This window comes from Pygocentrus nattereri, chromosome 17 (assembly GCF_015220715.1).
Source record: "Pygocentrus nattereri isolate fPygNat1 chromosome 17, fPygNat1.pri, whole genome shotgun sequence".
NCBI lineage: Eukaryota > Metazoa > Chordata > Actinopteri > Characiformes > Serrasalmidae > Pygocentrus > Pygocentrus nattereri.
Window position 1 is genome coordinate 30,356,158 of NC_051227.1, and position 27,549 is coordinate 30,383,706.

A 27,549-nucleotide genomic window follows, 5' to 3' on the forward strand; every position below is an offset into this window, starting at 1 on the left:
AGTGAGAAACAGTTCAACAAATTATAAGATGTGTTTAAGGCGTTTTCATGAAGGGCTTGGGGGGTTAATACATGATCTTTATTCGTCATTTTAAAAGCTGTTTAAATGGACATCTAAATACTTATAGCAGTTCTTCTTATTATCTTTTTTTTGTTTTAGATCACTTGTTAGTGCTGTGTTTGGATGGAGTTTTATCTCATAACAGTCCTGCTCTAAGAACTCATAAAGGCCAGTATCTTGGAGGGGTAAATGTGCAGCCCACCTCTAATAAGGCACATAAATTCCAGGCCAACAGAGACCTCGGTTTCACAAACTACATTTAAAGGCAGTTTTATCGCTGCTTGGGTAGGACCTGCCCTGTTTCTCTTTGCCATAAAAGAGGCACTATGATGAGACTCTGCCGCAGCATCCTGTCATACGCCGTGTATCAGACAGCCGAGGTGCCACTTGCTCGGTCAATTAATGGTAATGGTGTTTAATGGTGAAGCAGCTTGACCACCATAGGGGCTTTTAATGATGTTGTCTGCCTGGGCCTGTGGAGTGGGGGAGCAGTCGTGCCTCCTGTACTGGGTCCTGCTCTCTCTTTCTCTAACTTTCTCTCTATCACTCTCTTGCTCCCTGTCCATCCACTCAACTCAGCTAATTAATTCCTCACCACATCTGAATGCTTTAAGGGAGCTCAGCATGGCAGCTTGCGCAAATGGTGACTAAAGTGGTGTTTCGCATCGATCGGCATGCTGCGGGTCCTGGGCCTGACCCCCCACGGCCCCCTCCTAGTGCTGGGCAACAGCACAAGAGCTAACAACTAAAGGTCAGGGCCGTTTCAAATGCGACCATATCGTGTCTGCTAGTTCCATTAGCATCATAGCTTTTCTGGCACCTTCCACAACCCCCCTCCCATCCCCAGAAAGAGCGCTTTCCTTGGATCCTTGGACAGGGAGAAGGTTTCTTGCTTTCCAAGAATCTAGTCAACTCCTCCCCCCTTCTTTTTTCTGCCTTTTCTTCCAGTTCACTCTCTCAGTTTATAGAAAGGCAAAGCTATTATCTGTCGGAGGTGCTTGGCCCCCTTACATACTAAAGAGATCCGTCTTTATCCTTAAGGCCATTTTCTTACACAAGGAGGAGAGAGGGGGCAGAGATTATGCACTATGTTTGCCTTTGTGCCCAGTGTGAGTCTATATGTGTGTGTGTGTGTGCAAGCGTGTCCTGAAGCGCTTCTTAGCCTGCTATCTGATGGATGCTAGAAGGCAGAGTCCATCTCCGATGAATGGTGGCCTTTGAGAGGCCTTGAATGGCGGTCTAACGGCAGCAGCAGAGGTAGAGAAGTGTGACGTGTGCGCTTCTGAGTACATTCAAGCTGCCAAGCATAACTAATGAAGCCACTGAGTAAAACAGGGGTTGTGCTTTATATAGGCCGAGCTCATAACAGCAGGTAATATAGTGTGATATCCTATCTATACACTGTTATAATGCAGTAAGATGTAAAGTACTGGTCAGTTGTTTGCGCATACCTGGTTAAAAGACGTTTTGATCTAAAGGCTTATTGTCAAGTGCACGAAGTATGTTTCTAAGACAAACATAATTAGTGAAGTTGATGCTTGTACACTGTTGTTCAAAAGTTTGCAGTCATTGCTGTATTAACACAATAAAAAAATAAAAAATAAAATAAAACATTAAAATATTTTTGTGGCCACTACATAACTTTGTCATGTTTGAGTTTTTTTATGTTTTGACTATTCTCACATGTGGAAAAAGTGGAAAATAGTGCTTCAGGAGCAGGCGTCTTCTCTTTTGACTGGTATTGTAGGAAGTGAGCAACGAGGAACTGAAGGAGCTCTGTAGTGCATACTGTCATGTGTGACCACTGCATGTATAAAAGCTGTGTGTGTATGTATGTATGTATATGTATGTGTGTGTGTGTGTGTGTGTGTGAGCAGCATATATGTGTACAGCATATACTTTAAAAAGAGATGGAGAGGAAACTTGTGCAGCTGGCAGCTGCACATGTCCTGTCACATTTGACATCGTGCAGGAGGCAGGTAAACAGACGGAGGAGGAAATATACAGTCTTTGCAGTAATATTTGTTTCCATTGGGAGTATGACACAGTGACAGGTGACAGTGTTGCTCTGAACCAAGGAGAGAGGCAGAGAGAGAGAGAGACTAAATATGTTATGTGGATGGACAGTTACATATGAGCCTGACTCTGGTGCTGACTCTTCCCATCATGCACTAGTGTGGCCTGGTCATGAGTGTCTCTTCTTTCTTTAGACCAGCCAGGACATAGCTAGCTCTGGACCTGTTACCCAGCGACAGTCACCGGGGGCAGCATCCTGGGAGAGCCTACACAAACCACTGTAGTTCTATAGACTTGGACCCACTGTTCACTGTGATGAGGAAACTTACCAACTCGTAAAAACCTAGTTTGTCACATAAATGAGAGAGTTAAAGTAATAGCTCAGCAAAAATCTAACGGAAAGAATGTATTTTGTTATATTGACATATACAGATGTACAGATTAAGGCTAGTGTTTATATTTCAAGGCCTTTTTTTAGCTATTCATATAACATAGCTGTTCACAAAAAACACATCTCCAAAATGCTCGATCTACAGGATAAAAGCACAAATGTTTTTAATTTTGAATGTAAGTTAAAGAGTTTTTCCAAGTATTTTCTTTTGACCATTTTTATTGATCTATTTGTCTTTTAAACACACCTGCTGTGCTCGTATGACGCAGAAAAACAAACATAAAAAAATCAAGACTTTTTTTTCTTTGGACAGTGACAATATTTTTATAGAGAACAGTGTGTCAGAAACCACATACGCAAGTTTACTTTATAATAGTTAAGCAAATCAAGACAGTTGGAGGCAGGTCTTCAGGCATGCAGTTTTCAATACTAACATAAGTAGAAGCCTCCATTACTTGTTAGTGGCATTAGCCTTGTTAGCACCTTGAACGTCATAGCTGCAAGAACTAAAGGCGCAGACTCTTGTCCTACATTTAGGGTAAGAGCATAATTGAGTAAATTTGTGTTTTTCACCAGGCTAACATTATAGAGTGGAGAATCATGATTCATTAATCGTTTCTATCTCAGACTAGGACTAGCCATAAGACCAGCACTAGCGCTCTTATGTAATAGACTGACATAAATATGTATTGGTGCATTAGTTCCATGTGTTCCTTCTGCAGTGGAGGAAAAAGCTGGCATCAATTTCAGAGCCAGTAAGAGTGACTCTTATTGAGACTGATTGAAGCTGATGAGCAGCATTAAGACTGGCGGCTGTGCTCTTTGTCATGCTGCTGATTGGTGGCTCTCTAAGCAGGTGTTTCTCTGCGTTGTCAGCTTTTGGTCTGGGCCTCTCTCAGATAGGACTCTCACTATTGATTGTATTGATATTCGAGTAATCTACTTAAGCTGCTTTGTGTATTAATCAACATTCTATTTTAATCGGGTCTTCATAAAAAAAGTTATAGCCAACTTGTCAGACGTTTGTGAGTTTGTTTCCCAGTGATGCTGTAGCTATTCGTGGCCCGGAGTCCAAGAACATAACTGGCTGTCCCTTTCATCCCATCACTTTGCTAGTTAATGCAGGCCTCTGTTAGCTGATGTGACAAAGTTGACAGTTAAGTGTTCTCTTCCAAGCATGTTGAGCATTGACGTTATGCTTGCGGCAATTCAAAAAGACGCAGTCACTGTCGGAAGCACATGTTAGTTCTTCCTCCCAGCTTGGTTTTAGGGCTGCATGTAAAAAAATTTTTTTAAACGATTATTGAGATATGACTTTCTCAAATTAACACATGATTAAGACGCAATGACAGTAACTTGAACCGTGTTCTTGCTTGTGAAAGTCACTTAACCATTTGGCTAAATGCGCTCTTACAAAAGCCATGCACACAGCTCAAGAGCCATACCATACTGAAGTACTAACCTGTGAAAAGGCTTCAGATGTTATGATCATTAGCATGTGGTAAATATGAGAAACAGTAAGGACTACTGTCACAGCAAGCCTAAATGTTATTCACTCAGTGAGTGAAAAATAGAAATATGATTTTATGTGTGCAACTTTTCAAAAATAGTGCCAGTTACTGTTAAGCTAGTCATATACTGTCTAGTGTTTTTTTTAATAAACTAAATAAAAAACTAAATTAAAAGTAGTTTTAATAAACTAAAATTGCCACTAAAACATTTAGTAAAGTTCCAGAGGTGTAGCCTTCAAAGATTTCAAAATTCTTTATCATAATGCAAGTTGCCAACTGATCTTAGATTTATTGAGAAGTTCTGTTTTATTACATTACATTACATTTATTTATTTATTTATTTATTTTGAGTAATCAATGTTAATTGAGTAAAGGTGTCAGCCCTACGATCAAGAGAGCAGAAAGGAGCTTACCACTGAATTGTATTAATCTTAACTGTAAAAATTAACGAACACAGGCTCTATCTTTGTGTGTGCTTATGTGGCACATGCTAGTTCAAGTGTGTGTGTGTGTGTGTGTGTGTGCGCGTGTGGGTCGGGGGGGGGGGGGGGGGGGGGGTTGTTGATGCATGCTGATGTGTCCTTGTAGACAGGCCTTTCTGTCAGGATCAGTAGGCCTTTCTCAGGGTCAGCCTGTTTCTCACCCTTGGGCTGTTTGTATCTGTATTACTGCTTACAGAACACAATGACTGTGTGTGTGTGTGGGAGCGTATATGAGAGAATGAGAACCCCTGATCAAATGGCATGATTTATTACTTTTCTAAGTGAAAATGAGTTACTATATCGAGCCAAAACAGAAATGAGTTGAACATGTTGGGGAAAAAATGAAGCATAAAATTTAAAATGTTCCATAACTTTCGCACAGGCCACATTTTATGTTCTATTTTTGTACATTTTATATTTCTATTTTTTCAATATGTTCAGTTCAGCAAGTAAACAGTAATTGTGCATTAATATGCTCAAGTGTGTAGAGATTTGCCACTTAGAAAAAAAAATCAACAAAACATGTAATTTGGCCAAGGACACAAACCTTTTGCATATGACTATATGTATGTAAATGTGGAAGATTTATCTTGGTTCACGAAACATTTCACTCACTGACGGCTTTGTTCTCTTCTCTTCTAGGTAGAGGATGCCATGCTTATGTTTGATAAAACCACAAATAGGCATAGAGGTAAGAAGCTGTTATATCTTTGTTTGTGTGTGTGTGTGTGTGTGTGTGTGTGTGTGTGTGTGTACGCACATACCATGCTTGCCATCAGTGTTTCTCTTTATGCTCCTCTGTTATCCCAAAATGGAAAAGAATTGCTTCGATTGTAACTCATGGTTCTGTGTTAAACATATTGAAGCTATTGTTTTCCTCTAAGAATACTTAGCACTGCATGCTACATTATGGCATTATATCTTCAAGGACATTTAGGCCCTGAAGGTCAAGGCTAATGTGGTCCAATAAAAGCCTGGCGTCCTCACTGTAACCAATCCATCGCTTCTATTTGATTAGGCCGACATTTACCTGCGGACGTACAGGAAGGAATGTTTCCTCAACCCAGTACACTTATGCCTACAGGCCTCTGAGTAATATACAGTACCTCCACTTACCACTACACTTTAGCTTATTGACCACCCCAGCTATATATCTGTATTTCCTCTAAAGGAACGAACAGGGTGCAGACTGCATGTTTGTTTTCAGGCTTGGCTCAGTGCTATGCAGCACAATTGAATGTCTGTGGTTTTAGAGCAGAATTTACAGTTTCTCTCTCACCGCAAATGTACTCAGTCTGTAGAAAAATGTTTAGTGCCTAACGTTTGTCTCTTTAGAACTACACACATTTAGAGTGTGTTACTAATTTCAAATTACATTTACATTGGAAGGCCATAACAAGTCTGTTTAAATGCTTTTGCCGTAATGTTGGTGTGTGCCTATAGCATGAATGAAGGGGAAGAAATTGTCAGCAAATCCCTTAGAATTAATTAAGCCATACTTCACTAGTGTGGGCCATCATATTAGCTGAGCTAACTAGTGACGTTATAACATGAATGTAAATAGCCCATTAATCAGAAGTTACTTTAAGGCATTTTCTGATAAAAAAAAAAAAAGTTTGAATATATTTCCTTGAGCTGTAGCCCCTCAGTAAGTCGTGCTACAATAGCTAGGCCATGAAATTTAAGACCAGGGGAACCTAAATCTTTGTAATTAGGTTAATCTTATTCTTGCAGGCCAACAGTATTAAGTGTACCCTTTGGATAATCTTCCAATGACCAATAAATGACCGATATATTTCACCATATCTCTCTCCTCTCAGTGTAAACTGGGCAGTCTTAATCTTGAGTACTCCCTCCATAAGCATTCCGCTTACCAATCCCAAGGCGGACGTCTCCACACAAAACGGCTTCAGTTTCAGAGAAACTTAGCGAGCTAAAGCTGACACACCTCTTTGTAGCTGCTGGTCACTCATCCATTCATTTATCCATACATGAACATTGTTTGTTCGTCCGTTCCTTCATTCACACATTGCTTCATCTGTCCGTTTGTTCGTCCATCTGTCCCACTGCAAATCTGTCCATCCATGACTTTTTTCATCCATTTATTGCCCATTAAAGCTGGATAATGATTTTAGTTCTGTGTGATTGGTGGAGCAGGCTAGGAGTGTTGGACCGAGAGCTGTCAGTCAAGCTGCTCATTAGCCACGCCCACACAGTTCTCGGTTAGGTCTTATCAGTGTTTTTTATTTATTTATTTATTTTTTTATGTTTTTCATGCTTTTCACTCAGGCTTTGCTGGATATTTAATATAACTCAAGTTTAGTATCAGAAGCAGTTTTAATATTTTACTCTGTTTCCTGAGACTTTAGCTAGCTGTGTGTCTTAAAGGAGCCAGCTTAGAAGCCAGCTTAGCTCATCAATGAAAAGTTTATCCCTACAAATCTTGGCACAATGAAACTATCCCTGATCCTTCCTAACCATGTTACTTTTCACACGCATACCAAATAAATATCATTTTAAATGAGTTATGCACCCTAAATGTACATATTTGGCAAAATTGTGAGTTAATTTCTCTTTGTTGATTGGGGCCTTTTCTGCCATTCTGTAAAGCTTGCCTAACTTGTCAGCAGTAGCTGTGAGAGAATGCATCTGTGGGTGGAACATGGAGAGGGAAGTAGACATATACCCCATGCCTGTTATCATCATAGACTTGCTTCAGACTGTACTGAATTGTTAAGTAGACTTGCTTATGTGGATTCTGCCCCTGTATTTTCACTAGGAATAGGTAGTTCAGTCAATTTCGTGTGTCATTATTAGAAAAGCATTTGGATATTTTTTGAAAATAAATAATGAAATGTCTTTCTACACCAAACATGTCAGCCAGACAGCGCACAGATGGAAGTGATGACACTCAGTAGCTTATGATAACTGAGGTGACATGTGGCTTGACATTGCACTGTAAAACAGTGTAATTCCACCAATTTTCAAAATTCCTGCATAATTAAATAATTAAGATGTAAAGAAACTCCTTCAGATTGATTTGAAGGGAAAACCCTCATTCTAGAGAAACCTTTGGACTAATGGTGATAGAAACCAGACCTCTGAAGAGTTGAAAGCCTCTGAAAGCTCCCTCAGAGAAAGTTTTCACATTAAATTATGTATTTTAATAAGATACATTTAGGGATTTTTTTTCTTTTTTCTTTCAAATTTGCCACTATTTTACTGTAATCAACTTGCATATATAAAATTACACATGAAGGTTTATTGGTGGTTTTGGGTGGTAAATAAAATAGCTATATTTACACTCTAGATATCGTGACCCCTGGTTCCTATCACTATCCGTGTCAGATCAGTGTTCTCTAGAATGAAACATTTCCCATAAAATTGCCCTAAAAGGTTTTGTTTACATGTTAACCATAGAATTATGCAGAACATTTGAAAAATCAGTGGAATTCCCTTTTTTAAGATAAACAGACAATCGTCTTTTTATGTCCGCTAATGTTTCTAGCCCAGTCATATTATATTTCATTTCATACCTGTTAGCTAATGAGCAGAAGAGTTAGTTAGCTGACAACTAGGCAGTGAACTCAAAATGATGTTAAAAAATTTTGGTCCATTAAATTCCATAGTAATGGAGAGTAAAATGAGCTATATGTATTTGAATGTGCTATAGCTGTACTCTTTGCTGCATGGCTCCAGAGACCCTCCATCGGCACTATATGGAGCTCTTGTTTGGTGTACGGTGGCCTTTAGCTGGCTGCAGCTGTCTTTCTATGCTTTCTTCTTGGGACTAAACGGATAAGAAACACTGACCAAATATGTAACATCAGTGAGAAGCTAATTTGCATATCAACAATCCTAGTTTACTGTTTACTTAAAAAGAAAAAAAAACTTGAAGAATTTATTGAGTATTCGAAAACTTGGACTCATTACTGCAGTTTACCTTACATGCGTGTGGTGTAAACGTCTGAAATCATCACACAGCTTGTGTATGTCTGTGTGTGTGCACATCCTTTCCTTAGGTGATGCTCACATAACTGACACACTGTGTCACTGTTGCTGCTGTCTTCACAACAGCCTGATCAGACAGGTGGAAGTGTCCCTTTTTCCCTGATTAATAGCCGAGCTTTTCCAAGCGTTGTTAAATATGAGATGCAGGTGTTGCAGCGTGATAGGGTGTTTTTTCCCCACTGTTTATAACATTTGGTATCGCAAACATTCAGAGTTGCAAAAAATGGCTTACTCTCAAATGTCAAGTTCAAGTTCACCTTGCACCTCTTGGTGTGAACAAAGGGAAGCGCTCTTCAGAGTGTTTTTTTGTGATTTTGGTATACTATTATATGCAGACCAGTGGGATTTGCACAGTGTGCTTATTCCTATTCACAAACACCTTCGGTAGTTCAGCTGGCTTTGGTTCTGTCCGTCCAGGGTGGAGAAGTCGTCCCCAAGGGACTCTGTCTCCATGCCCACTCTTGTAAGCACTCCCTCAGGACGAGGTGTCCGTATCTATGGGAACAGCAGGCATTTTTTTTTTTTTCTTTTTTTTTTTTTTTTCTCTCTCGCCCCCATTGCCGAGGAAGCCCTGTCCTCTGGAGATCTGGAGAGTGGTGAGAGGGGACGACTTCGGGTCAGAGTAAGTGTGAAGGGCCTGTTTAGCCGCGGCTGCTGATCGAAAGGTGGAGGGAGGGGGGAGAAAAAACTACTATTATTTTCTAATCCCTCAGGAGAGGAGCTGGAGCAGCAGGTCAGAAATGAGACTGGCCGCTATTAAACGTGCGGCTGGTAAACATCGAGTGGCGGACAATACGGGCGGAGACGAGCTATTTCCATTACAGACCCTCTTCTTGTGCTTTTCAAAGAGGAAGCCCCCCAACAATAGCCGGCCGACAATCGGACGAGAGTTTCACTTTTTGTAACTTGGCATTTGGAAATATGTGTGATTGTCTCTTTGTTTAGCCACGTCGGCCTTGTTAAATTCTCCCCTCCGCCAGCGCCGGCGGCTAAACGAGGTTCGCTAAGGTCACCATTTTTAATAGCCTCACAGCAATTACTGTATGTGGCAGGAGCCTCCAGTGAATTAACTGGCCAACTGGATTGTAATGGTGAAGGGGGGGAGGCGTCTGAGAGAGCCATTAAAACCAGTGTTTGAAGATAACGGTTGAATAGATGTTTTTACTTGGAGGTAAACAGAGCCTTGATGAGAGAAAGCAAATAATAAGAAGTGAGAATTAGATAGAGTAATATTTTTTCTCCGTTCTCGTGCTGTGAAAAGACACACTGGTCTTGCTGCCTTCGTTTTAGCTGTGCACTTTTTATTGGATGAGGAAGAGACGGTCGCTAATCCTCTGCAGTCTGTCTGTCTGTCTGTCTGTCTGCAGCACAGCTATTCAGCACTGTCCTTCAGGCCTGAGGTGATGGGAGAGCTAAACTGCTAAAAGGCTGTTTCTCTCTCTCTCCTCTGTGAAAGAAGAACACTGGCTGAGTCTGAATGGGAGGACACTGGCCAAGGTCTCTCACCAAACGATTGAGAATGAGAATGGCAGGCTTTGAAATGGAGTTGCTCGCTTCATTTTGCTGAGCGCTCAGACACTCTCCTGTGAGGGGGTTAAAGCCAGAGGGTCGTGCTGGAAACTGAACACGCATGTCGTCAGAGACCCTTCAGGGTTTTGCTGAGCCATCTGCACACCTGACTTTAACTTAACATGCACAGTGTGTTTTAGCCACTCTCTCTGTCTTTATCCTCTCTCTCTCTTTCTCACTCACCTCTCTCTCTTTTCCTCTATTCTACTCTCTGTCTCTCACCCTCTCTTGCTTTCTCTCTCTCTCTCTCTCTCTCTCTCTCTCTCTCTCTCTCTCTCTCTCTCTCTCACTTGCTCTCTTATCTCATTCTTTTCCTCTATCTACTCTCTTTACCTTTAACTCTCACCCTTTCTTGCTTTCATCCCCTCTCTCATATCTCTCTCTTTTTTCCCTTATCCTCTCTCTTTGTACCTTTAACTCTATATATCTCACCCTTTCTTGCTTTCACCCTCTCTCTTTCTCTCTCTCTCTTTTCCCGCTCTCTCTTTCCTTTACCTTTCTGCCTTTACCTCTCTATATCTCTCACTCTTTCACCACTCTCTTTTACCACTCTGTATGACTCATTTTTCACTTTGTCTCACTTTTTACTCTCGCTTTCTCTTTCTCACTCCCACACTTAGGCCCAATCCCATGTTTTAAATTTTTACCCCTGCTTTTGAGTGTAACCCTCCCCCTTGTAACTGAGTTACAAGGGGTAGTGGTTGAAATCTTCCCCCTATGAAATGGGACAACACTTCAAGAACCGGATACGTCATCAGTTCTCATCAGCGACTTTTATGTTTATGTAAACAGACGAGACATGGTTTTCCGGCCATTTCCAATATGCCGCCTCCAGCTGTGGTGATCTCACTTGGGTGTCACATGACAGAACAGGTGAAACATTTAAAATAGCCTGGAAAAAATAATCAGGACGTGTTTTCCTGCTTTGTCTCCAAACTATAGCATAATAGTGTATCACACTGACATTTCCATTTATCCAAAGGATGCTGAAACGCTCGCGATTCATTCACAACTTCAGTTTTACGCATCAATCAATCAAACGAGTCACCGAATAAAAAAGCACAAACAAAAAACTACATCACTTCATTCACAGCTGTTAGCGTTGCTCTGTAGGCGACCCTGTCAGTCTGCAGTGACAGCAGAGGGAGGGGAAAGATCAGCTCCTCACTGCTTAAATACATTTAGGGCATCATGCGCCTTCAAAGAGGGGGCAATTATTTATTATTGCCACCAAGAATTCTTCGGTGATATGAAGCTGAACTTAGCTTTTTTCATCGCCAGCTTCATGATCGAATTTTCCCATTCTACCTAGCAAGTTTTCCTGTTCCACCTTAAATGGTGCAGCAGTTACACTCTGCTACCTGAGGCTGCTGCACCATTTAAGGTGGAACAGGAAAACTTGCTAGGTAGCGACCGGGGCATCAGCATATTATTAGTGATTTTCATGCGTGTTATGAAGGAAATTACCATAAAATACTGTTACAGTGGTTCTCTTACAATATGACTGCTTTTTAACAAAGAAAATACTTACATTATTCTCTCTTTGGTTGCTTGTGCAGCCATCTCGCCGATGATTCGCATAGCATTCTGGGGATATTCTGATAACACTCTCTTTGTTGTGCGCCTCCGAAAAATCTCCATTTGAAGGGCCATGTAGCCCTAACACTTCACCCTACCTCTCCATCTCAACAACAATCGGGACAACCCTACCCCTAGACGTGAATGCGGAAAGTGGAGGGATAGGGCTAAGTGTTAGGGGCAAGGGGTGAAATGGGATTGGGCCTTACTCTCTTACTTTTACTCTGTTTCTCTTACTTTCCCACTTTCTTTTCGTCTGTTGTACTACTCTCTTTGTCTTTTACTCTCACTCTCTCATTCACACTTACTTAGTTTCTGTCTCTCTCTCTCTCTGTCTCTCTCTCTCTCTCTCCCTCTTCCCCCCTCTCTCTTCTTGGCTGCTGGTTGAGTCTCGAGTGAATATTCTTACATCTGTGCCTCATGAAAGGAGGAATAAAGCTGCTGTGGGGTTGATGTGTATCGGCCTGCTTTTTAAACACGTTAACAGAACTCCGCTCTGATAGGCCCTGTTTCATTTATTCATTTTTTTAACAGCAACAAGCAGCTCCTGCTGAATGGCAAAGAAGCTGTAAAGGCTGTACAAGTGTGTGTGTGTGTGTGTGTGTGTGTGTGGGCCTTTTCACTGGCTTTGTGAATTCAGCAGTAGTCTCAAACAGCCTTAATTTGCTCTGCGAATGCTTTTTAAATGCCTACGTAAAATAAAAAATAAGAGACTTTAGCTTTGGGAAGTTTCACTTTCATGAAATAGTGCTAGCGTAGCATTTCCAGAAAGAGATCAGTGGTCGGTTCATTAGCCTTGTTGCTAGATAACGATGCCCCTCATTGTCATTTAATAGGCCTTTCAACAGATGTACCTCAGATGTACCACAAATGTTGGTATTTCTGCTTAGCTGGGCAAAGCAGTGGTGTGTGAGGGTGTGTGTGTGTTAGAAGTGAGTGATATCATTTTTTTGATATTTTCCATTATCTGAACAATAATGATGGGATGCAGCATATGCTGATTTTTATCAATTAAAGTGTTAATGAAATAAATTATTGACAAATTTTAAGCATTGCGTTTTTCTAGTTTGAGTCTTGAGACTATCCCTAGTTCCAGCCTGAAGCCCAGCTGTTTGCACACTATTGCTATGATTTTGTGACTTTTCAAATACAGCTGGAGTTCTATTGATGGCCCTATTGTCAAATCCAAAGTTGTTTCTAGTTACTGTCATGTCATGCATTTGTTCATCACCAAAGCACATTGAGTGTTGAGCCATCAGTATCATTATTATTGTAGCTTTAGTGCTAGAGGATGCCTTTGGTGGACAGTGCTTGTGGAAGAATTATAGCTAAATCAAGCAGCATACAAACAAAGGCAAAAGCATAGTAAAGCTCCCCAGAAAACATGACACAACATAGCAGTGTGTTGGAACATGCAGCCACTGTTGCTTCTACTGGATGTTGTTGAGAAAAATTGGAAACTATCTACAAACTTATGAAAAGTACACAATGAAAAATAATACTGAATTATTGATGAAGCTTATTTTGTCCATTCTTATAGCTATAACAAAAACACTATTGTACATGGGAAAATCTTTCTTTAGGGCCAAATTTGAGCAAAAAGACAAATGCAGTTCATTGTAATCAGCTGCACAAAATATAATGCAAGTAATTGTCCTCATTTTTAGAAGCAAGAGAAAAAATATTGTTCTTAATATAAATGTATGTATGTATGTGTATAGTTATGATATTTGTCACTGGTATACTGGTATTGCTCCCTTCTCTCTCTCTCTCTCTCATATATATATATATATATATATATATATATATATATATATATATATATATATATATATATGTATATGTACATGTGCCTAGATATGCAGCAGCATGTTTTTGTTGACATGGTGCACCAGCATATGTAAGGTTTTTTTCCATGTTAATGCAATAACACGAGGCTGTGTGTGTCTGTGTATCATTGCACTACATAATTTGACATCCTTCACAACCCATGAGTAGATTTCCGCATCTATGAATGTTTCACCATCAGCTAATAATGAATGATGTGATGAAATCGGCTGAAAGAATGGTGTGTGAGAGTGAGAGAGTGTGTGTGAGAGAGAAGTGTGGAATTGCATTTGAAGATCAATATCAAAATCTAGCTATTTTCAAGGTAAATCAGGCTGTGCACTGTGGAAAGTGGTTCTTAAGCGCATACAGTACTTTTGATCTGTGCTGACGATGAGAATCTGCTGAAAAGATATCAGAATCCATTCACAAAGACGGTCATTGAGAGATCACATCAAAGAATTTCACACAGCAACGCATCAGTTTAAATACGCTAGCTGTTCTTTGAGCAGCTCCGAATCGGTTTTGAAAAAGCCACATTTTGTATTTGTGAAAGCTGCAAGTCTTAAAGTACTTCTAGTATGTGTATTTTATCAGTGCTTTCATACCAAAACCTTGTGATACCAACAGGCAGTGACCACTCATTGTTTTATTGGTATCAGCCAAAGTATTGCAGATACTGCATCATAATTAGTGATTTCTTTGATTGTGGCATTGCATGAATTTATGATACTTATGATCTTCCTGACCTTGAAAAGTTGTGCCATTTGAGAGCCCTATAAATCATCTCTTTAACTGTACCACAGTAACTGGCTGATTTCATACATTTGAGCACAAAACATGATTAAAATAACAACAAATGTATCCAAACCTAACATTTAGTATGATGTTATAACTGCTGAAATATTTACTGTATTATTTGAGTTTAAGAAATGTAATGATGGAAAACTGACAAACATATTGGTCAGTAGAGCATTATTGAATTACAGTTGGAGTTGTCGTAGTATTGGAGTAGAAAACCAAAATATTAAAATGTGGTCTGTGTCAAATGTATGGTGCATTTTTATATTTTGTTTAATTCCGTCCAATATGTGTTACACATAAAAGCAATAACTTGTGTATTAAAATTAGCCAATTTTCTATTTGTGTATCAAGTAAAGAGGCTTTTATTGTCATTCCACAGTGCACAGTGGAGTGAAATTGCATTCCTCCAGGATTAACACGGTGCAAAAAGGAGCAAAAAGTACAAAGTGCAAACGTCCAGACACAGTGTGCAAAAATAAATATATTTAACCTATGTTAAAATATTTAAGTGTGTTCTCTGTAGGACAGTAGTTCCTTTAAATAGCCATGGCCCACCGGTGGGCCCCGAGTTTTATTTTACTCTTTCAGCAAAGAATAAACTCAGTTTTCATTGGAGTCTCTGGAGCCTTAGCAAGTAATAAGCCTGAGATTTTAAGTGGTTAATGGTGCTGGCCAGTATTATTGGTTATCAGAATTATTAGCCCCAAATTTTCTTATTAATCGGGCCATACTCTGAATATTAAGTGACAAGTGAACCAATAGAAAAGATCCAAAGTCAGTGGGAATAAAATCTCATCATATTAATGTACATTAAATTTAAGTTTTCTTTCCCCTGTAAACTGTTTAGAAGAAATATGTTCTTACAGCATTGGTGATGCGAAATATCACATAACCAGAGAGCAACACAAGATGCGTTTGAAAAAATAAGAGAAAAAAAATATTGATGATGATGACGATGCAAGTGTTGGTGATGAAGGGCAGGCCTTTGTGTTTGGACTCTGAGACACCGTTTGTTTGTATTGGAGGACGTGTTTGAATGCACAAAAGGAGGAGGTTTTGTTGGAGGAGAGACCTGGAGGCCTGTATTGTTTGGCTGTAATCTGCTTAGCTGGAATGGGCTGCTGGGAGACAAACCTATCCAGCTACCATCGACAGCGAGACCTGAGCCAGTGTCACTGCATCACTGATAAAGCTACTGTGTACGTGTGTGTGCGTGTGTTGAGTCTTATTGAGGTAAAAACTTGTTGGGGAAACATTGTTGGTTTGCAGTACTTCATCAGGTTCTATTTCCCTGCATTCTAGTACCTGTTTTGTTGTCTTTTTTTTCAGGGTTATAGATGCATTTGAAATCATGACCTCAAAAATGAAAGCAATGGATGACCTGAGTCCCAGTTGAGCTACTAGTTATCTGTAAATAGACAGTGTGACCAACAACCCCACACCAACATTAGTTTTTGGGATTGTTCATTTTTAAATGTTTTCTGGAAAGTGTATAAACATTTCACGGTTACTGTTAGTTTTACACTAACAACAAAAAAAAAATGAATATTGATTGATTAATATCTAATTCATTTAATCAGGAGAGGGTAGTATCTGTAGCAGGCTTGGTGCTTCACTGGGGGAGATTTTTTTTGCCATGTATTTCAAATCAAAAACATTCCTCACATTAACCTTGTGACTTTTAGGTGGTTTAAGTGTCTTTACTCTGTAATGCAGATCCTCTGTGTTTACCCTGATTACTGCATGATTATCAGCAGTTCTAAACATAGAGAGAGGGAGGGAGAGGGAGAGAGAGAGAGGGAGAGAGAGTTAGAGAGAGGGAGAGAGAGAGAGAGGGAGAGAGAGTTAGAGAGAGGGAGAGAGAGCTCTGATGGGAGTGATTGAGCTGAAGAGGAGGCCTATCAGGATGAGATCAGAAAGAGGGTGATTGCTGGGTCTCTGCCTCTTTTCTTCCATTTCTCTCTCTCTCTCTCTCTCTCTCTCTCTATTCCTCTCTATCACTTTGTGCCTCTGTATCTCTCTCTGTACTTCCCTCTTTCTCTGTTTTCTTTATTTCTCTGTCTGTCTCTCTGACACTCCCTCTCTCTTTCTTTTCCTCTTTCCTTCTCCCTCTCCCTCTCCCTATCCCTCTCTCTCTCTCTCTCTCTCTCTCCCTCTCTCTCTCTCTCCCTGTCCCTCTCCCTGTGTGTGTTAGAGAACACTCTGCCCTTCACTCTCCAGCTCCCCCCCTCGGCAATTAGAGCTCGATTAGTCGCAGCACAGCAAAACATTTCAGGAGGAGAGGAGGAATTGGTTGTCGTTCACTCTGGTTGACCTTGAAGACTCTGTGAGCATTCGTTGCCCTCTAATTTGAGTTATTTCTGTATGACCTGAGTAATGTTTTTGCAGATTCTTTATGCCGAGTGTTTACCAGTGCTGTAGACATAGCATGAACATGGTAATGACGTTATGTACAGTAATTCATAGGACAGCATTTTCCCGTTGGCTTCCATTATGAGTTAGTCTACAGGTTTTCTGTTTCTGTTTTTTTTTTTTTTTTTTTTCTAAGTTCAGGGAAATTATTGTTTGTGTATGATTCAGTTGCTGCAGATGGAGATTAGGTTGAAAAACTTTGGACTAGTACAGCCTAGTAACATTACACAGGAGGGGGTGGCACACTTTGACCCTTTGACTTCACAAATGCCTGAGCAAGTGCCTGAAGACCTCCCTCCCACCAGCACACACTACTAACAGTACACCACCATTACATGGCGTGCTCCTCTCTTATTGCGGTTTTAGACCTGTGTCTTCAGCGCTCAATGAAAGTATAATGCCGTGTTTGTTTGTGACCGGCCCCTCCGAAGGACATGCTGTGAGACATGGAGGGAGTGCCTCTGAATCAGCTGCCCTTAATCTCTCCTTCTCGCCTCTCTGCAGTATCCACTTTCTGCTGACGGCGAGGCGGAAGTATGGCAATAATGTAGCAGAGAGTGTGTAAACAATATAAGCAGTGTTGATCCGCAGAAGCTCCTTTAGAGTCTACAAAGGTTAGCAGAGTTTGCTCTGGCCTTTTCTCAGCGTAATGGCAGCAATTTTCACTGGCTTCACGTACGGCACGTCTCTTTGTCACAGATCCCTGAGTAAACCTAATTAGATATACCTTCACCTTTGCTGGCATGCCTTCAAAAAGGGGCCACACCGTTCTCTTACATTAGCGTTTAATATCTTCTCCCCTTGTAGGATCCTCTGGGCGATATTAGCGATTACCGTGGAATGTCATTGAAATATCATAGCTAATCACACACGTTTTTCCTTAGCGCCTTGTTTAATTGGAGATTCCTCTGTGGCTGTGATTATGGTTAGGAGGAAATAATGTGCTGGGTAATCATGACGAAGTGTGCTGGGTCTGGAAGGCACAGAAGATGGAAGATAATATGCTAGCATCGTTTCAAACTAGCAGGGAGGTTTTGTTTTCTGCAAGTCACATTTCCACGTCTGCTAGCAGCCAGACCCCCTGTCTCCAACAGCCGGACCCTGTGTCTCCGAGAGCCTCCAGGCTACTTGTCCTTGAGTCACTGCCAACGATGCCATGGAGAGCATCTAAAGCTCATTATCTGGGTCCAGGATATTGTCCCCCTATTGCACTTTTTTACTGTTTTTGTAGAAAGTTTTAACTTGAAGTTTTCAGAAGGCTGCAGGTGTGCTGGATGCTCCATAGTGGTCAAGGATGGAGCAGCTGAGGGGTCAGGACAGGGGTGGGTGGTAGAGGATTGCTGGGTAAGCAGAGACAATGCTAAGAGACTGGACTCTCTCGCTGAACTATTTGTGGAATGTGCTTCATGAGGACTGGCCACAAAAGAAGGAAGAGGAGTGAAAAGGACAAGTCATTTAATGGGTGAAAGTGCCTCTGTAACCTTTATTTAGCTTGTTATGAGACAGTTAGATGACCTTTCTACACAATTTGACAAAGTTGGGAACCCAGTCTCAATGGACAGCTACCTTGAAGTTATTAAGATGATTTTGAACAATTTATTATCTCTACTGAACTTTATCACTAGCTCCTCGCTCCTACTTACAGTGCTAGGCTCCATCTGCGGGTGATGGGTTGTGTGCTTTTTGTGACCGTTGTTAATTAATAATAATAATTCTTTATTTTTATATAGTGCTTTATCAAGGACCCAAAGATGCTTACAATTCAAAGTACATAAATAACACACTAACACAAACAACAAGAGCACAACACTACAAACAAAAAGACAAGGCAGTATATGGGAGGTCATATGAAAGAACATAACAGATTGAGGGCAGGTTATGAGTGTGGTGGGGCAGACCAGTTATATAAGAAATGCTGGATAATGACGGGGTCAGACATTGAAGGCATGAGGGAGGTTATAAGCAAGTGCAAAAAGATAAGATTTCAGGTTAGACTTGAATATGGAGATTCAATTGAATTGTCTGACCAGTAGTGGAAGAAAGAGGGAGAGGGAGGCGTTAACGACCAAATTGTTGATGTTTCATGACAAGAGTGAAGATCTACAGCAGCAGGAACTGGCATTGGCTTCCACTGAGGGGAAAAAAGGGAGCAAAAAAGTAAATAAATTAACCATCTTACTGTAATATCTCCTCCATCTCTTATTCATATTCATTCCTATGACTCCCAAACCAACTTCCTTTTGAAATCAGATATTAACAGAACCTATTTAAGCTGGAATGAGGTGATAGCGTTGCCCAAATGCTGCGCCACGGAGAGAAGAACATCTGCAGGAAATGAGCGGCTAGCTCTAAATTGTCATTGTGTGGAGAATTACTGACCTTTTAAATGCTGGCGGCTCCTCCATTTGTAACCTTGCGGAGCGCTCGACTCGGAAAGAGCAAATCCTATATGAGCATGGCAGGGAGGGAGCAGCGCTCCGCAGCGTATCAGCATTCATAGAGTCCTGAATGCTGCCTTTTCCAGAGGTTAAGCACTGCGGGGGTTTGCCACGCGTGCTCGGAAAGGAGAAACGTGTGTGATGATGCCGTCTCGTTTTATGCTCCGGATAATGTCCGCCGCATTATGCAGTCTCACTGTGCTGGTGAAGGAGAGCTGACAGATCGCTGTGTTTCATTTCATGTCAGATGGGTTTCTTTTCACGTGAGTGGATTCTTTTTTTTTTTTTTTTTTTTGCTTTTATTTTTCTTTAGTTTTTTTTTTCCCCTTATGGCATTTTTGCTTACACTTGTCTTAAAGGCCCTCATAAATCACTGCCTGACATTAGTGGGGTAATAATCTCTGCATTGTTAACCTGGAGAAGTGCTTCCTTCTCATTTAGGATCAATAATGTAGGCATGCATGACTGCGCTCTATGGTGTGGGCCTTGCCCATGCGCTTGCACAACTGCTACAAAAAAATAATCATTTTCATTGTGCCGCACAAAAACAATGACAAATTTCAATAACCCTCAATTACTAATTATTATAATAGCTGCTGACCGCTCTTCGGTTTGATTTGAACTGAACTGGCAGCCAGTCTAACAAGCGCCGTGCCTTTCTTTCTTTCTTTGTTCTTTTCTTTTTTTCTTTTTTTTTTCTTGAACAAATTAAAGCTTCCCTGTGCCCTCCAGACCCTGAAGACTTGCCTCTTGTACACAGTGAGGAAAAGGGCAAACATTAGACTTGGAAATGGGCCTTTATTGGCTTGCATCTCCCTCTCTCTGCTTCTTTGACTTACTCCAGTAGCGCCTCTGAGCTCCAGTCACACGCAGCGCCTGATAAATGTGTAATGCGTAATTATCATTAATTATCATTAACCAAAAGAACGCAGCCCGAGGCTTGGAGACATTCGGAGCAAGTGTTTGTAAAAGTGCCCCCATCTAAGGTTTGTGTTGTGTTTGATTTGACATTAAAACTGGTAAGAGTTGACTTTCGGTTGTGGCGTTGTCAGTTTGCATGGCGTTTCCTTCAGTATGCTTTGACAAATAAAAGTATTGGCTGTGTTGGGGCTTCGACTAAAAATGACAGGATGGCAGTAAAGACTGAAATGAGGACTGGAAGGCTTATATTCTGAAGTGTCAGTAAAAGTAGCATGCGGTAGTTGTGGGCAGTGTGTGTGTTGAAATTCTTCTTCAGGTCTTCCTTCAGGTTGTACCAGTATGCTGCTAATTAGCACAGATAATGTGACATACACATCATGCAAATACCATAGCGTTTTATTTAGCTGAGTGGCTGAGTCACGGACGTTTCAATCACATTTCAAATGAAAGTGCAGCAGGCCCTCGATAACCTCTCGCTCTTTAGGCCATTGCATCTGAAGTAGTCCACTTCGACAAGGAATGACCAATCTGGGGGGTTCATTTGCTGCTGTTCATCTCATATTGCCAGAGAAGCTGCATTAGACAACTCCTTGGCTTTTTTTGCACCAGCTTGGACTGACAGCATGAATGACTGTGTGACTGGAGGCAGGAATATATTTTATGCATATGTGCGACAAATGACTGAAGTTGAATTTGACTTTTCCAATTCCACCTTAAATGGTGCAGCAGTTACATTCAGGCATCTGTAGACATGCCGGGATCTAACTGCTGTGCTGTTTAAGGTGGAATGGATAGGTCAAAAGATCAACATTGTGCTTGCTTGATATGAAGCCCTGTCCTTAACAAAAAAAAAAAAGCCAATTGTTGTGGATGTATATGCAAACATACCATACTGTACAAAAATCAGGACCACCCTTTTGTTTAATTAATTGTCAGTCAAATCAATCATGAAGTACAGCCATAAACGACATAAACGAGTTTTTCATTTTTCAGTGTTAGGAAAAAAAACAGGACACACATTTAACAGAACATTGCACAAAAGCCTTCAGCTCAAAGTTTAATATCAAATCTATCAATTTGTCATTTTTTGAACACTTACTGCTACTTTAACTCTCCTTTCTTTCCAGTCTTAAAACCAACAATTACAGCTGTGTCCTCAACAAAAGCAGTTCCTAAAAGAGTTCAAACCAACACTAAGATTTGCACAGCAACTACCCAAACACACCTTAGCTGCCTGGCACATTTCTTTATGTATTTATGTGAAGATTATGTAGATTATCTACTTATATGAGGAAGGGGAAAGCCAAAGGAAAATAGCTGGAATAATACAGAGAAAAAAGAATTTTCCAAAACTCAAACAATTAGTAAAAGATGGTGGAATGGAAAAAATGGAAAATGGGACTAACAACTTAACAACCATGCAACATCACCAAAACTGTCACCATGAGATAAACAGTAGTTGAGGTTTTAATCATTGAAAGAGAGGAGAAAATCAAGCTCCACTCTGGATTCAGACCTGAAAAAATCCACAGGTGTTTCTGTCCATCTTTCCACTATGAATAGACAGTTCAGTGCTATGGGTCTGAAAGGTTGTGCTAGAATTCCGAAACTGAGATGTGGAGTAAGTTTAATTGGCTGATTTAGTTTTAATTACTTTGTTTTTGAGAAGCAGCAAATGCCACCAAATGCTAAGACTGAACCTTGGAGATGGTGACACACAATTGCACAGTACTGTAGTAGCTAGAATAACCCCAAAAATGTTAGATTTTTTGTGCGTTATTTGAGCTGAACAACACAAACTGTTTGTGATTTTTGTCAGATTTTACTAGTGATTTCAAATACAGTTTTAAAACATTTGCTTTTCTGTCTATTTCAGATTTATAGGTGTCCCCAATAGATAGGAGCCTGGTTTTGTATGGCTGGAAAAAAACTACCTCTAAGCACACAGTTATGAGTGTATTGACAGTGATGGTACTCCTATGGGAATGAAAGAATGGCAGGAAACTCTGAGCTGATGGATGGAAGGTGTATTTTTTTTTTCCCTCTTCATTTTTTGCTACATATTGCTGTCTTCTCAAAACCCTTCAGTCTAAGCACTGACTCCTTCACTAGCCCTCAATAAACTTCTCAATCTTCTCAAAATATCCCTGACTGATTGACATCTCTGACCTTTGGTTCTGACCGTTGGCTCAGCGAAAAAAGCCCTTCCCTCCGGTGATTGGCCGGCTACTTTGTGATTGCCTTTAACTGATTGGCAGGCACTGTGATTGGCGGGGGGTCCATGGCTAACTCTGCAGGGGTGCTGGTGGGGAGCAGCTGCAGCACCAGGCTGGGCCCTTTGGATGTGAAATGGTTTTGATAAATAATAAAACAGTGGTAATAACCAGCTGCTTTGGAGGTCACGTGACCTTCCGCACACAACCATCATGCAAATAATGACTTTATGGTGATCTGATTGGCTCATGCATTATTTAGCCCAACCCCCCTCTGTTAACTCCACCTGCTAAAGGCACCAGAGGTGTCCTCACATGGGCAGCCAAATATCATTCTCTTTCATTTGTTCTTTATCCCTCTCTTTTTAATTCCATCTCTTGCTCTGCAACTCCCTGCGGGAATAAAAGGTGACAGGTTATTGTATCCACTAGAGAAAGCTTGACTCAGACTGTGGACTATGATAATTTGTCTTGTGCGGTTAATGAGGTTGTGTGTGTGTGTGCCTGTGTGACTGTGGGTGGACAGAGGAAAAAAAAGATGAATATAATTTTAACAAAAGTGAATTTTCATGGAGTAACTTGTGCATAAAATATGTCTGTAGCGCATACATGTGGTATTTCTTCACCTGTTTGAAAAGGCTTCAAGTGGGAAATAATTCCTGAAACTACACACTGCTTTTGTTAACGCTGACCATAAATTCTAAGACTTAACAAGTCTAGACAAGTGCCTTCTTATCATAGACATGTAACACCTGTAACACAGAATAGCAGCAGATAAGAGGGTGAGGGGACAGCAGTACAGAAGTCAAACAATACAATAAAAACTGACAAACTATACAAAACACTGTAATAAACTAAACAAAACATGGTGTAAAATCTATACATAGCCGTATATAATATAGTACAAAACACTGTGTAATAAACTACAAAAACATCCTGGAGTGAACTGTGCAACAGACCGTGTAATAAACTACACAAAGTATTATTTAATAAACTGCACAAAACACCATGTAATGTACTATATAAAACACTATGATAAACTTATGAACTAAACAAAATACTATAACAAACTAAACATTTAATTAACTAAACATGAAATTTAAACATGAAACTATTTAAAACACTGTAAAAAGTATACAAAGCACTATGTAATTAAGTGTACAAAATACTGTGTAATAAATTACACAGAACACTGTAATAAACTGTATAAAACACTGTACACTACATGAATCATTTTTCATCCGGCTATTGAATTCATTTAAAATAAATAATTGAAATGTCACTGGAAATATAGGCAAAGATTCCGTCAATTGTATTCAAGAGAATAGAACTCTACACCACATAAAATATTTTTGAGAAATATGAACCACGTCTACAAAAAATGCTGTTAATTGTTATCATATTGTTGGAGTGAATTATAATGTAATATATTGCCTTCTGTGTGAAGTGACCAGGTGTAGTTTGATCTAGAGAGAGTACAATAAAATATTTTTCCAATACTAAACCAATATTCAAAGCTGTATTGGTCAATTCTGATCCGATACACTCTCAAGCTTTGTGATGAACTGCTATTAAGTGGAAAAACTTGACTGAGGGAAAAAAAAATGTCAGGCAGAAATCTTTAAAAAAAAATTTTTTATCCTTCCTACATGCAATCCAAAACTTTCTGCTTATATCGCCACATTACCACCATGCATTGAAACTGATATGTCCTCTCTGCCCCTATCTGAAGGGCTATTGGGCAGATCTGCTTAGTAATCTGACACCATGTTCAAAGATCGAGTTAAGTTTTAGTCAGATTCATAGATGCTGATGTTCTGTGCCGTCACTGTATTGTAATAAAAGGAGATGTGCTGCTGGATGAAAGACATTCTAACACAAGCCTACAGAGCTGCACTCAGTTGAAAATTGGCTCTACTCTACAGTATGGATTCTTCTATTGCAGTTTATTCTCAAGGTGTGTCTACCACTTCACCACATCGATCCCTCTCCCCTTCAACACCTTTACAGTGTGTGTGTGCGCGTGTGCGTGTGTGCAGCGCAGTATTTTAAAGTAACATTACAACGTTCTCTTGAGCAGAGAAGCAAAATATCAGTGCACCTGTTCTTTACGGAAACGTCTCCACTTATACCTGTGATCATTTTACCTCCTCTACAATGGATCATCTAGCATGCTCACACAGACGCTAGGGTGTTTGATTCTTTCCTGAGAAAGGAGTAAAAAGTGATGGAATTAGATCAGTATTTGCTTTGAGAGCAATGCTGGAAGTGAAGGAGTCCACGCACGCACTCACTGGGCTAAGCGCTGATGTTACTGTCACTCTTATGGGAAGTGTGCTGCCACTATGTTTTAGGGCCCTCTAATGGAAGCTTTCATGTCTTTGCTATGCAGCTTCTTTAAGACTGAACATGTGCACATACAGAATGAGGAACAAATGCTGAGTATTAATGTTAAGAATAGTATGTGTTATGTATATGGGTGGGCAATATAATATCATTGTGATAAATTATGTATCGATATTTTTTCCTGATCTTGGGTATTCTTAGTGCTTCTAGAACACTAAACAACTTCATGTGTCATAGACAAATATCAGAGTCAGAGTCAACTGGTAAACAACAACCAGTACATGGACCATTCTACCAAATTAGTTCAAACTGCAGTCCTACAAAAATAAGTATTCAGGCCATGGACATGTAACTCAAGCCATTCATTGAGATGGAAATAAGCCAAATACATGTTCTTTATTGGAAGGTGGCTGTCCTAACCCCTGACCACTAATCTAGCTTGTGAAATAACATACATTTATTTATTTATTTTTTAAAGATGAGAGATTTAGATTCATCATTAATTTAATTTTAAAAACCTTATTCCAAAAGTGCTGTTTGATGTTTTCATGTCTCTACCAAAACACAGTTTTAGTCCATGATCTTATTTTAGCCACACCCCTGCCTTTTAGAGCAGAAAGTGAGACTGCGTCCCTGTCATCCATGGCCACAAGATCAGCAGTTAGATCCTGTTGTTTTAATGTTAATGTGTCTGCATGGTTTTCCTCCGGGTACTCCGGTTTCCTTCCATAGTTCAAAGACATGCAGTCAGGCCAACTGGATATGCTAACTGCCCCTATGTGTTAATGTGTATGAATGTGTATGTCAGTGTATCCGCCCTGCAATGGACTGGCAACCTGTCCAGGGTGTATACCGTCTTCCGCCCGATGATTGCTGGGATAGGCTCCAGGACCCCCGTGACCCAAGAGCATATGCGGTTTAAGTTGTGTGTGTGTATACAGCTGATCAAAACTATTTGCTAGCCAAGTACTGGCTACTGTTTTAGGACTATGCTCAAAATTAGCTAAAATAGTCACCAAGGTTACATTTGGTAAAGTTTTAATTGGGTAAAGATTGTTTTAATAAACACATAAGGTTTGGGGTCACTCAAAACAAAATAATTTTAGTCCAGTTATATAAGCAGACTAAGTCCAATTCAGTTAAGTGTCCACAATGTGCTTAAAACTCATTTGGCCTTGAAGAAATTTGGTGGAATGATCCATATAGTAACTGCACAAACACCAATGAAGCTAAAATAAAGGTACGCACACTGGTGTTGAGCACTGTTCAGTTTCTCAGCATTTTGCATTAACCACACCAAATTACAGCCATACCACGACTACAGACAGCACTAGCAGATGAAATGGCTTGAAATTTACAGAGAAAGGCAGTAAGTCTTTTAGATTAACAGACAAATTGAATACCTCAGCTAGTGTTACTAGCCTGGTCTTTTTCACCTCTTATCTTTATTCTGGATTCTCTTATAATCCATATGTATTCTAATCTCTAATCTATTATCTCTAATACATCCATATTCTCACTGCAACCCATACTATATAATAATTCTAACATTGTTTTTGCTACGTGACTCTACACGACACTGTGTGATGTGGTGGTGATGTCGTTGTGCCGTTAACAAGTGACTGATCGGATATCAGCCTATTTTTTTAAAGAATAGTTGCACTGCTGTTTTGCTGCCAAAAAATATTGATACATATCATGCATTGTTAAAAAAAAAAAAAAAAAAAAAAAAAAAAAAAGCCTTCAAATATCATAATCTCATATTTTTGTCATATCACCCACCCTATTCGCTCACTGGCTTTTGTTGGGGTGCTTTTACACAAAGCCTGAAAACCTTACTTTGAATATCTGGTGCTGGTTCTGCAACTGCTTTTGTAAATCAGGCTTTGTGTTCTTTTTAGCATTAGTGTAGCTGAATAGACCACAGTTTGAAAAATGCTTTTTAGTCCAACCAGGAGTGAAAGCACCTTTAGATAAGAGAAAAGGAACTAAAAAGCTTGGCCTGAGCTAAGAAGGAATAAAAGCAGCTCTCTTTCTCTTTCTCCTTTGTTCTCTGTTGGAAGCATTTGTTAGCTGAAGTTGTACCGACAGTTTATTCTTAAGGACCCCTGCGTGAAAAAGATATTCGGACGCCCTAGCAGACCAGTACAGTGTCTTTGGCCAAAAGATTATTGATGCACCAGACTCGCTCTTTTTTCCGTCTCTCTAACTCTTTGAAATGAGCGCAGCACTAGCCTTGAACATTCTGTACACCTCCAACACCTAATGTTTGAACTTTTTTCTCAGTCTGTTCCAATTTATTTTTAATCAACTAACCACCACCTTCCCTCTCCAACCAATGTTTTACATCCCATCACAACCACCCCCCCCACCCCGTCGGAGGCTTTATTCAGATGAAAGTGACAGGCCCCAGTGGAGAAGAATGAAGAACGTGGAACAGCACGAGACAATCCTGTGGCATTAAACAGCCTTGCCACTTTGTGTTTGAGATGTTCAATCAAAATGCTAATGGCTCATGCAGCAAGGGAGCAATATTATTGTTACACTAATTGATAAGAGAAGAAAGATGGAAGGGCCCGACGCTGGCAGCCTGCGCTGTACGCCCAACTCTCAGCCACTCTGTTTTAATTACAATTACAGAAATGAAAGGGAACAAATTACTCCAATGACTCGAGCAGCAACAGTTTGTTTGTTGTTTTTCCCAGAGTGTATTAAATGCTATACATTATTTATTCCAATTATGCATTATTTATTTCATATGTTTTCTTAGTTCAGTGACAGACACTATAGAAATAAGATCTGGCCATACTGTGACATGGTAAAAATTTGCACATTTTATGGCTGTTATTGCTTGAAAATATATACATATATAAAAACATTTTGCTTCTCAAAGAATTGGTTTTGATTGGTGTTGATTTGCATGATAATAGTGCATATTTTAAATTCTCCTCTCCTTCTGGCCTGTCTTAC

The 27,549-nt window shown here is 40.1% G+C and overlaps 1 protein-coding gene across 13 annotated transcripts in view; it reads left to right on the top strand.

Moving 5' to 3' along the window:
- msi2b (musashi RNA-binding protein 2b) overlaps positions 1-27,549 on the top strand; it is a 300,205-nt gene that overhangs the window by 152,255 nt on the left and 120,401 nt on the right. For all 13 annotated transcript variants that reach the window (XM_017694954.2, XM_017694953.2, XM_017694952.2 and 10 more), the window contains exon 7: positions 5,103-5,151. In XM_017694954.2, coding sequence (XP_017550443.1) covers positions 5,103-5,151 — 49 coding nt within the window. The remainder of the gene's footprint in view (positions 1-5,102; positions 5,152-27,549) is intronic.